Consider the following 12721-nt stretch of genomic DNA (forward strand, 5'->3'; position numbering starts at 1 on the left):
TGGTATTGACTGATGAACCTACATGTAAAAGATCATATTACCCCTAATAGCTAATTATTTGATTTTTTTATAAGGGCAAAAAAGTTCTTTTACTGTGAATTGCTATAATGTTTTTTCTATATTTTTTAGAATTACTTATATTAACTCAAATATGAGTATTTCTCACTATCTTATTTCATTTATATTTTTTTAACATTTATCTTTTTAATTAAAATTAAACAATGTTATGGTACATTAGAATCTCCTATTTTATATGTATTTATATAAAACTTTTAGTGCTATCCTTTTTTTTAGTTTAGTTATTACTAACACTATTTTGAAGTTAGAAAACTTTGTTTTAGTTTATATGAAAGGTTTTTTTTTTTTTTTTTAAGTAGAGTAATTCTTATTGATGAAAAAAATCAACCATTAAATTTATAGGACCCACTTGAGAATTAATTTCTTTGGAATGTGACATGGAGAAAAATATTAAGAAAATTTAACACTATTGTTTTAATCATATTGAATATAAAATTTAATTTATTACATAATGATTCCAATATTATATATGATTTTTAAACCTTATATAACATTGTCTTCTTTTCTTACCCTACCATTCTTCATGTCCAAATATATATTCTCTGTAATTACTAAGTGGTGACTCTAATTTTCAATATATTTTTTTCATTTTATTTCAGAGTCTCATTTCTATTTAAGTACAATAATATGGTGTGAACATATGATCACCCCGAGCTTCCTAGCAGTGGGTATTATATACTTATATTTAAAAGGCTTGAAAAACAAAGAGTCTTAAATGCAAATATAGAAGAATTAAAAAAGGAACCATAACTCAAAAAGTTTTAGGACTTGCATTAAACATAAGCAGAGTAGAGAGGTGTATATAACTAGTAAGCTTAATGTTCATCCATTTAAAAGTGTCCCCAAGGAATTAAAGCAAACAAATAATTACGTGGATGTTAGGTAACTAAAAAAAAAAAACCCTTTAAAGAGAAGGATTTTGCTCAAAAAGAGTGACATAAGCCCTCTTTAGTTAATATTTTTGGTTTTAGAGAAATTAACTCCACTCATAACCTCCCGATTGAGGTGATGGGTTTAGGCTGAGTCACCATAGCAAGGGTAGGTTAAGGAGGAGAGAGTGTCATGATTCTGCTCTCAAGATGAGTGTTAGATAATATAGTTAGAGTAGGAGAAATCTTATGCTTTATAGTTGAAGAGTAAGAAGGAACATCTTTATTTACCCTCTTGTGCTTTTTATTGCTAACCTCTTTACTACACCTCTAAAAGTTATCTTGCTTCCTAATCTTGCTTATATTCTCTCAACTATCCTATAAGGTTGGTTTTAGGTCATATAGGCCTTAAATTCTATTATCACCTTTTAGGTGGACCAAAAGCTTAATTCTTTTTTTCTTTTTTTTCATATCCTTCTTTTCCTTCTTTAAAGTGTCAATTGTCTGTCTTTTTGGTTAACCTCTATGTTTGGGTCCATCTACACCAATAAAGAGATAATACATGAGAAATTAGTGGAAAATAAAATAGATAATGGGTTTTCTAATGACACATTTACTAACTAAATTGTTCTCTAGTGACAATCCCATCACCAAGAGATTGACTTATATTCAAACATAAATTAGAATAAATTTTCATATAAAAGCCTCTCTATCTTTGATAGGCCTAATTTCAAATTATAGAGATCTTATAGGATCTTCAAAATATGGGGCGCCCTCACGCCTCTTAGGTCCCTCATGTAAAGACTTTTTCTCTATACTTCATAATATATCATTCTCCTTTATATTCTTTTATATAATGTATTTTTCTTTAGAACATCCTAAACATAGGACCCTTAGCTTAGAAAGAAGAAATATGGAACTAGGTTAGTTCACACCTTCTATTAATGGATCTTAATAACAAATAGCAGTGTCTAAACACTATTTGTAATGGCTCCTCACTAAGCTGCCTCATGTACACATCAAAGATAACCATGATGACCCATTCATTTAAGTGCAACTAGCTTATATAAAAGTTATAATAAAAAAAAACACGTTCTAAGAAAACTTGAATAAGAGGAACACATACCCATATCTAAACTTATAAAAGAGTATAATGAACTTTATTTTCCCTAAACAAGCCTTTTAGGCTATCTACTTGTCCTCTTTTTATATAAAGATATCCTAGTTATGCACCCTAGTAATGTCTCCTATTTGTTCTAAGTGGTAATGCTAGGGTAGATATCCTCTAACTAGTATTTAGGTCATTTGATAATCTTAAAAAGAGCCTATGTCTTTATTGAGGGTCTTATATCCCTTTCTAAAGGTTCCTTAGCCCTAGATCCAGATGGTTTAAAGGTCTCCCCACTTTGGGTAGCTTCTAACCTATATTTTACTTAAAATAAATCAACTACGTTTAAACAGAAGTAAAGAAAAATTGGACTAACCTTAACAAACATTGAATTCTAATAAAACATAACTAAAACTCTTTTAGGAAGGTCAATAACATAACAAGGTAAATTCACGTGACTATCTTGGCATGATTTGGTGGTATTCATGGTGGTTCAATGGGTTTTTTTATCCCCTTATAGTGATCACTCTCTAACTCTCTCTTGAAATCTTTTTATTTTAGAAAAAGAAAAAAATGGTAATTTAATATTTTAAAAAATAACAGGAATGAGGGTAGTAGTAGACTTATCATTAAGACATGTGGTGATACCCTATCTAGTTTCAAAATTTAAAAATCATCAATCTTTTTGTCTATCTCTACACATATATATGTTGACCTTAGGGATTCACCTATATGATCATGTCATAATGACTTCGCAAAAGATGAAATAACATGTTTGTGTTTGGGGTTAGGGGTTCACACCTAGATACAAGTTAAAGTCTTTCCTTGTCACTTAATGATGTATGAGCTTTTTTGAGAAAATAGATATTTTTCTAGAAAGATCTTATGTTTTCCTATTGTTATTTTTCTATTCTATATTATTATGCTTTTCTTGTTTTTTTTTTCTATTTAAAAGGAATATTTTTCCTAGTTTATTTTTTCCTTTGACAAGTGGAGACATGGATGAATAAAAATTGAATATTTTAGTTATCTTTTTATAGTTATGTTGTTCTTTGTCTTTGAGGATTTTGACATATAACAAACTCTGTTATGTTTTACTCCCGGCTGTATTAGATGGTATCATAGCCCAACAATTCCTTGTGGTTTTGGTTGGAGGACATTAAGAACGTGTATCAGAACTCAATAATTCTTGGTGATTAGTTATTATGTTATGTTGAATAACCATGGTCAAAAGAGGTTGTAGAATTAGACGTGCTTATATCGAATAGGATAAAGAGGTTCTTCCTAAAAAATTATCTCAAAATTAGTGTGGTTTTTCTATTTATATCAATTTTATTCCTAATAGTAGGATCTATGATAGAGCAATTTGCACAAAGATATTGTATTAGAGATCCATAATGAGGTAGCCCACATAAAAGTGTTGTGTTAAGGATCCATAATGAGGTAGCCCACATAAAAGTGTTGGAGATTCATGATGGGATGGACCACATATAAAAGAATATTTGTGGAGGATTGTGATTTTTTAATGAAGTTTGAACTCGAGAACAAGATCCTTTCAATATGGGACATTAATGTGGAAGCTTTTTTAGGGAAATAGATATTTTTCTTAGTTAATTTTTTTTTCTATTTTTGTTTCCCTATTCTATATTATTACTTTTTTCTTTTTCTTTTTGAAAGAAATAGTTTATGGAGTTTATTTCTCTTATTTAGTTTTATTATAGCTATCTAATCTTTTCTATATAAAAGATTGTAATAACCTTTCAGCAAGTGTAAACTTGAATGAATAAAGTTTAAATATTTTAAACATCTTTTCATAATTATGTTATTCTTAGTCTTTAAAAGTTTTTACCTGTAACAAACCTTGTTATGCCTCTCTCTTAGCTGTGTTACTTTGTTTTATCACAAGATACGATACAAGGATATGAAAACAATAGCCCATGACCTGGTAGATCCATTGTTATATGCAGGCATCTTATACACGGATAGAGTTACCTACCTTTTAAATTGAGCATTGTAAAGCCTAATTGGCCTAATTAGCCTAATTAGCACAACCTTCAAAGTAGATTAAGTAGCATAACTTATATGACCCTTAAAGAAACCTATAAGCCCAAGAAGCTTAAGTGATGGTTGAGGGTTTTGCCAAATGAAAGATCTCAAGTCCACAAGATATCTTCCCCAGGTATATAATGCTTGGGTCCATTCCTTGCCTACTTCTTTAAACAATAAGTATTTCATATTAAATGCTAACCGACACTAATATAACTTTTTTAACCATTGTGAGGTCCATAGAACAGCTTTAAGGCGTATCTATAACAAAACATGACCCACATATCATGTCTCTTTCTCAATCAACAATATTATTATCGGACATTAAAAGCTATTATCCTAAATAATTATTTCCAAGTTAGTTAAAATAGTGTCTTACCATCTCTACCATCTCTACATGCAAGTTAATATATTTCATGAGTATAAAAGCCCCTATAAAGCACTAAATAAGGTGTTTGTCCTATGGAATTTTTTTTATCTCTCACCACACATTCTATTCTTCAATTCCTAATCTTCTCTTTCATTACACCTTCGTAGAAACCACAACATAGCCTGTAAGCTTTTTTTTCTCTCTCTCTCTATTATAATGTTAACTTAAATATTGAAGGTTCTCGTAATCCATTAAAAAAAAAAAAACCCTTAAATTCAGTTGAGTTTTCCTTGAAAAGAAAAACAAACTGGGGCATGATTGCAAAACTAACTGGATCTTATATTAACGCTCCTAGAGAAGGATGTGACAAATATTTGGTCCTACCTACGAAAAATCCAAATTCGAGGAAAGGTGTTCGGTCGCCGCGTCATGTCTGAATAGCAAATGAATTGTTAATTGTAATTAATTAATATTTAAAGGGTTAAGACCTTTAATGCCACGCTATATCTAAGTGGCTGTCTGATTCAGTTCCTCCTCCTCCTCCTCCTCAGAAAGAAAGAATTTCACTTCCCACTTCCACCATTCATTGGAGGGAGAGGAGAGGAATAGCTCAAAATTAGTGTGCAAGTGCTATTCCAACATCGAAAGCAGAGAGTTAAGAACACTACAAAACAACGCTTTTTAGTCACTTCCTCTGTTTCTTTAATATCCCCTCTCTCTTCCTCTTCCTTTTCTGGGTTTTGAGGATGTGAAGTGGCTCTCTGCTTTTTCTTTTTTTCTTTTTTCTAGCGTTGGAATTTTGGAAGGAAGGAACCTCAAAGGTTAGTGGTAACCGACAACCTGGAAATTCTTTCAGTTCTATTTTCGGGTCTTTGATATAGAAATTAGTTCTCTGTTTCGACTTCGAAATCCCCCAAAGCTCCAGAATTTTTAAGTTTTCTTGAAAGAATACGTTTCTTCATTCAAAGAAAACTCTCGATATGTTATGCACTTTCTGTGCTAAGTGGGCTCCACCTGGAAATTGGCAGGTTCCAGTTCCAAATTTCTCTCATCTGGACACCACTCATCAAGTTTCAACAAATCTGCTCCTCTTTGGTACGTTCTTGTATGTATACATAAATCTTCTCTTCTAGTTCTATAGAATTTTAATGAGTCTTTAGACCAATAGTTCATGGCGGCAGAGTCGTAATTGAGACCAACTGAAAGTGTGGAAACTTTTCACTGCATCAACGGCAGCAAATTTCTGTTTTAACGGGAATTAATTTCACAAAAAAAAAAAAGATAAAAAAGATGCTAATTTCTGCTTCAGCAGTTGGTAAGATATTGTTCATTTTGACAATAAGATTTATGCATCAAACTAATACATAAAGTGGAGGGAGCTTTGGGTGGTCAAATGGAGAATAAGGGTACCGATGATGGTAGCTAAAGTTGGCGAATCTAATTCTTTCCCTTTTATTTTGTGTCAAAGAAATAGATTTTTGTTCTGCTGAATCTGCTTGGCTGGTTCACGAACCAATGGAGTTAATCTTGGTAACAAACCTTTTGTTTTGTTGCCCAAGCTCAGCTTCGATTGCAATGGCAACCACTGCCGTGGGTCCGACTTCTTTAGTTTTATGATATTTCTCTGGTCCCTCTTGTTTTGTTCAGCTAAACATCAATCCTTGTATTCTTAAAACTTAAATCTTGATTTCTACTATATTCTTTTCACACACACAACAGTTTGGGAACTGGGGCTGCTTGAATTATCATCATGCGCACCTTGAAAAAAAGAAAAAAATTGTTTAAGCTTTACTAATACAGGATATTTTAGATCAAATTAGCACTTTAAAGTTTAGGTTTCAAGAGAGTAATGATAGAGCTTAACTCTTGTAGCAAAAATAAAATAAAAAGATTTCACTGGGGTAATGTAATTGAAAACTTATTGGATGGGACTGGGTGTTCTAGGCTTGTCTGAATGAAAATTCTCAGCTATGAAACAAAAAAGAAATAATAATAAAATCTCAAAAGGAGAGCAAACAAAAAAAGATGAAAGATAAAGTAGAGAATAAAACCAAACCAACTAGGCATTCAGAAATTAGCTGTCGGTAGGGTTTTCCACATTCTTACATGTTAACCTTTAATAGTTAAATAATAGCAACCTTAGCAACATGCCATGCCTTGATTCGGTGGAAGACGGCTTCTCAAATCTCAAATGGTGACTTAAGATTTAGAGGTCAAGATTCAAATCCTACTTGTAAGGCATGTTATAATATTTGTTGATTTGTAAATTGTAACCAGAAAACTAAATTCCCTTGCCAAAAACTAAAATCTCGTGGGATTCAAGCCTTACAAGCGTGAGGTTGACTAATCAATGAAAATAAGGCGTTCTTGTGATGTGAACTATCATTTAGACATGGGGTTTCTTTGTAGATTTGCCTGAGAGTTCTGCTAAATGGTTTGTGCTACTACGTGTTCATAGTGTTGGATCGTTCACTTCTTCGTAGATATTAGTGCTACCATGTAAGCATGTTTTGTCAACAAGAAAAGGGATTGGTGAACTGCACTGACTCGAGGGCTTAGCTTGCGAAATCATCAAGAAACCTTTTCTTGCCAGCCTCAGACAGGGTATTGCTCTTAAATATTTCCTTGTAATGATTTGGTGAAAAGTCCTTGGTATTTAGCTCCATCAGCCTGCAAGTGGCTTGTCTTGCAATTCAATTACACTATAAACTTGAAATCATTATTGTTCCATGCTATTCAATTCGCAAAGTCCTACCTACAGACACTGTATGACAGTATTAACTGTTAATGAAATTAGTGCTGTCTGTTGAAAAAGACATGGCATGGCTACTGGTAAGAGGATGTGTGCCATTTAACTTATCAAATGTTAATAGTTAATCCTGCTGTGACAGGAGGCGAGGCTTTCTCATTGATTGGAGAAAGTAATTACTGCTTAAATGGCTAAAGTTTGTTGGCCATACTTTGATCCTGAGTATGAGAACTTGAGCACTAGGATTAATCCTCCAAGGTACTTAACAGAATTAATTAAATAAAATCAATCCAAGATTCGGCTTCGTTTTTTTCTTTGTACATTCCCACATTATTTAACTCCCTTTTGTCTTTTCTTTTCTTCCTTTCTTTTTTTGTTTTGGTCAGGGTATCTGTGGACAACACTAGTTGCAGTGACAGTACTCTTATTAAGGTAATCTTTTTTGCTGTTATTGCATGGTCATCAAGGTCAGTAATACTCTGCTTAGAGCCAAGTCCTACTTAGTCTTTTTTTAGTTGTTCAGTCCAATAACAATGCCGGTTGAAGTTTGAATACTAATTGGAGCTTCAGGTGTTGTAGGCATAAATCTTTGATAGAAATTAAAACGGAACCTATAATGTATGGGTGGGTAAAATTTCACCATAGGTTTGCGGGAGTCATTTTGATGCATGAATGGTGGGGGTGAGCATGTCAAATTGCTGATTATCCAACTATAAGAATGTGTCCCCTCTTCTCTAGTATTTTAATGCTTGAGGGGCCTCTACTGAAATGATTTTTGCTCTCAAATTTCCCTCCATGCTTGTGTGCTCTAATTCCTTACATGTGCTCTAATTTATTAATTACAAAAAAAATTATTATGCTTGCTATAACTTTCTCTTGGATAATCACACAGCAATGGTAAACTAAAATGCATGGAATGTGATGTATTAGGTTGACAGCATGAACAAACCTGGAATTCTCCTGGAAGTTGTGCAAATCCTAACCGATCTTGACCTCATTATCACCAAAGCTTATATCTCCTCAGATGGTGGTTGGTTCATGGACGGTATGTGTATGCTCCTATTGACTTCCCTTGTTGGCTTCATGCTTAATGACTATGCAAGGCCAGTCTTCATATGCTTACTAAGATCCTTTCTGTAATCAGTTCATGTTTCACCTAATTCCGAATTTACTATATCCCATATTTTGATTTTAAAAGTCTAAATAATAGGCTCTAAAACAAGTGGTCAAAACAAGGCACCATAATACTATAGCCTTCTGCTGAATTATCTCTCCCTTGGTCACGCTGAACAAGTTGGTATTTCTGATCCACAGTATTTCATGTCACTGACCAACAAGGAAAGAAGATTACAGATCTTAAAACCATTGACTACATAGAGAAGGTATGCAATTCCTAAATTTGTTTTCCTCTTAAGAGCTTTGCCGTGCTTTAAATAATCAATATAGGATGTTCAGTACTGATTGGAAAAGAGTTGAACCATATTGGCGCCTGTGTTAACTGATAGTATTTTCAATACAATAGGCTCTAGGACCTAAGGGCCAAGAAGAAGTGACTACTTGGTCAGGCAAACCGGTTGGAGTGCACTCTGTTGGTGATCACACCGCCATCGAACTCACTGGCAGGGATCGCCCTGGTCTCTTATCTGAAATCTCAGCTGTCCTTGCCAACCTTCACTTCAACGTGGTTGCTGCTGAAGTTTGGACCCACAATAGGCGGATAGCATGTGTTGTCTATGTCAATGATGACACCACATCCCGCGCTGTAGATGACCCAACTAGATTGTCTGCAATGGAGGACCAGCTCAAGAACATTCTACGTGGGTGTGATGATGATGAGAAGGTGGGTCGTACTAGTTTCTCCATGGGGTTCACTCATGTTGACCGGAGGCTGCACCAAATGCTGTTTGCTGATAGGGATTATGAAGGTGGAATAGTGGCAACTGAGATTCATGATCCTCCTTCCTTCAAGCCAAAGATCACAGTTGAGCATTGTGAGGAAAAAGGATACTCCGTCGTCACTGTTAGATGCAAAGACCGTGCCAAGTTGATGTTTGACATAGTGTGCACTCTCACAGATATGCAATATGTAGTTTTTCATGCTACAATCTCATCCGATGCCCCCAATGCATCACAGGTACCTTTTTCCCCACAGAAGGAACACGACATGTTAACTAACAACTTAAAGAAAAATAAAGAAACGTTTCTCCTTTCCTGAAAGGCATCATCTTCTAGCTATGATCATGTGAGGCATGCATTATGACTCTAGAGAGTCTGTTTGCGTGTGTAGGCTCACATTTAAGATTAGGAAGCTCATGAATCTTTCGATGATGTCTTACTGGACTGCTTTGATCATTAGAGCTATCTATCTAGCTTATACAGCTTTTTACTTCATTCATCTTCTTTTTATCTTATTAAAAGCAACGTTATGCTTGTGTTTTGCAGATTTTTAAATAATGAAATAAAAAAAATTCACTTCATTTGCTTCTTGTTAAATAAATCATCTTAACTCTGAGTTAAAGTTGTTAAATAAGGTTTCAAGATATAATTTATATTATTATTTAACATATCTCCTCAAGTAAAAACCTCTGTTCTCTTCTTAATTTTATTAAATAGAATGGGATGATGAAATTTGAACTCGTGACTGCTTGGTCAACAAAGTTGATACCATGATAAAAAACTATCTCAACCCCAAAAATGAAGGTGTTTGGTGAGATACAAGATATTATTTATATTATTCTCTTGTTAGCTCATTTGTTGACTCAAATAATTGAAATGACTACCTTATCAACAGTTATGGTAAATCTCATTGCCTCTGTTGGATTTTATTGAAGCATCTGGCCTTTATACGAACTTGTAGGAGTACTATATTCGTCATATGGATGGCTGCGTGCTTGATACTGAAGGGGAGAAGGACAGGGTTATCAAATGCCTTGAAGCTGCGATTAGAAGAAGAGTGAGCGAGGTGAGTAAACCTTCTACCTTGTAGTAAACTTCTCTGTGCTTTGCGGTCTAACATTGTGGTTTGTCTTTCATAGTTCAGCTAAAATCAGTGATTTATAATTTTTCTTCTTTTTTCCCCCCTTGGATAGTCTAGAAAAAATCTTGTATATTCCAGGTGATGCTGTACTCTGTCTTTAACGCTAAGCTAAAATAACAGAATCTTTGAGTTGTTGTCCTTGAAAAAGTTTCATGACAGAATCCTTTATGATAACATAAAACAAAAAACATGTTTCAGCTACGGGCTAGTAGCAGAATTCAATGGAACAGAGACAACAGCAAGAAGATATAGCAATAGTTTATGCTCAAAGCTTATGAAAGTCTATAACTGGGATTCTCACATGATACTTTACTTCATGGTTAATTTAAACATTCGTCTATAACCATTTCTGAGATCACTTTTGCTTCCTAACCATGTCAATTAGGCTCACTTAGTTGGGAATGAAAACAGCATGAAGATGGCATCTAATAATTCGTAGCAACAGTATAGCATCAATAATAGATGTCAACCTCGTTTGTAATCTTTTGCAACCTGACCTCTATCACTACACAAAGTACTTGCAGCTTGCCAAAGTCTTGTCAGCCTTTTATTTTCGTTTTCTTTCTTTCTTCTCTTTGATGAATCAGAGATCAGCTTTGCTAATCAACGAAGAAACATGCAAGAGTTGAGAGATGCGAATTGCTATGGATATTAGGTCCACTCTTAAGGTGGAAGTAAGAGAATAAAAGGGATTGGAATTATATTCAATATGCAGAAATGTATAGCGGGCATCATAAGACCTTAGGTCTGTTTGATATTATTATGGAATTTGACAAGTTCTTTGCTTTTAAAAGCATGAGGGGTTAATTCAAATGAAGAGAACATATTTTCTGAATCACTTTGTAAAGTTAACAAATTTTTGCAATGGCTAAGAAGGGCATAGCATTTTCTCCTTCCTCTTTCTCTTTTTACGCTAGTTAGGATTCATCTCATTTCATTTAAGCCAAACAGATGATAGTGCCTGCAGTGACGCATTTCATGTAATTTTTTCTATCAGAGCGCATTCCTTGCTCAGATTACATATATTTATTTTCCCGCAACTTGCTGCCACTTAGTTTTTTCACCATGATATCAGGGTTTGAGCCTTGAGCTCTGTGCAAAGGATAGAGTAGGCTTGCTTTCTGAAGTTACAAGAATTCTGCGAGAGAATGGATTATCCGTTTCAAGAGCAGGTGTCATGACAATAGGAGAGCAGGCGATGAATGTTTTCTATGTCAGAGATGCTTCTGGGAACCCAGTGGATATGAAGATCATTGAAGCCCTTCGTAGAGAAATCGGGCACACCATGATGCTTAATGTGAAGAAACCACCGGTTAGTTCCAGAGAACCCGAAGCTAGAGGATGGGCCAAAACAAGTTTCTTCTTTGGGAACTTGCTGGAAAGGTTCTTGGCATGAGAACATTTCTGTATTGCAGTGACAGAAACAATGAACTGTACAGGACAATAAACCTGTTCAGTACAAAGTATGGACAGGGCTTGAAATATACTTTTTGTCCATGGAATAAATCTTGGAAGTTCATGAAGTTTGAACTTATGAACACTACTCTATTTCTCCTTTCCTTTTTCTTATTTCTGCGACTTTCGGAATCTGATGGTGGTTTACTATCTTATTTTTTGTTTGACAGTATGGTTATGGTTGCTTTTTAAATAATTATTCGTGTTAAAATACATGTTAATGATGTTTTTTTTATTTTTAAAAAATTATTTTTGATATCAACATATCAAAATGATTTGAAAACATTAAAAACATATTAATTTGATGTAAATAAAAAATTAAAAAAAATTTAATTTTTTAAAAAACACTTTTGAAATGCAAAAATAAACAGGGTTAACCCACCAAGTTAGTTGCTTAGCCCAGTATTAATTAGGAGGCCGCATTACATTTGGATTAAAATAAAGATATTAAAGCGATGCAAATGCTTCTAAAAAAAATTAAAAAAAACTTGACACTTTTGATTTTATTTAATAAGCTTAGATAATTTTAAATAATATAAATAAAAAATGTAATCATAATAAATAAATAAATAAATTGACAAAAAAATGATAATATAAAAATTTTAAAAAACAAAACTCGAGTCTATTTGAGTTAGCATGCTGAATTCTGAAACATGGTTGTAACATCAGGGTAACTCGGTTGAAAGCATACGGAATAAAATTATAAAACTCAATTATCAAAAAATTTAATATTGAAGGGCAAAATTAAAAAAATAATTAAAAAAACAACAAAAAAGATTTGAGTCAACTCACAATAACATGCTAACCTTGAATCATGGACATAGGATTGGAATAGCTTCATAGAAAGAGAATTAAAAAAAAAAAAGGCATGAAAACAAATTTTCAATAAATCAAATGTTAAATGATAAAATTAAAAAAAAATCAATTTTATATATATATATATATATATATAAAAAGTCAATATATGTTAAACTTCAAAACCTCTGACCTTGGTTATGAGTTTGGAACT

At 33.4% G+C, this 12721-nt stretch overlaps 1 protein-coding gene across 5 annotated transcripts; it reads left to right on the top strand.

Moving 5' to 3' along the window:
- Positions 1-4969: 4969 nt before the first annotated feature.
- On the top strand, positions 4970-11867 carry LOC118029199 (ACT domain-containing protein ACR3). Of its 5 annotated transcripts, none has more exons than XM_035033013.2 (10): positions 4970-5292; positions 5500-5566; positions 6930-7075; positions 7363-7478; positions 7607-7652; positions 8151-8265; positions 8535-8602; positions 8743-9354; positions 10078-10182; positions 11333-11867. In XM_035033013.2, the coding sequence occupies exons 4-10, from the start codon at positions 7408-7410 to the stop codon at positions 11651-11653; spliced, it is 1338 nt and encodes a 445-aa protein (XP_034888904.1). In that variant the 5' UTR covers positions 4970-5292; positions 5500-5566; positions 6930-7075; positions 7363-7407; the 3' UTR covers positions 11654-11867. The 5 variants fall into 5 exon arrangements, with proteins under 5 accessions (XP_034888904.1, XP_034888905.1, XP_034888906.1 ...); XM_035033014.2 differs by having other exon boundaries at positions 6955-7075; XM_035033015.2 differs by lacking the exon at positions 6930-7075 and having other exon boundaries at positions 5500-5576.
- The last annotated feature ends 854 nt before the right edge of the window (positions 11868-12721 follow it).

Source organism: Populus alba, chromosome 5 (assembly GCF_005239225.2).
Source record: "Populus alba chromosome 5, ASM523922v2, whole genome shotgun sequence".
NCBI classification, from domain to species: Eukaryota; Viridiplantae; Streptophyta; class Magnoliopsida; order Malpighiales; family Salicaceae; genus Populus; species Populus alba.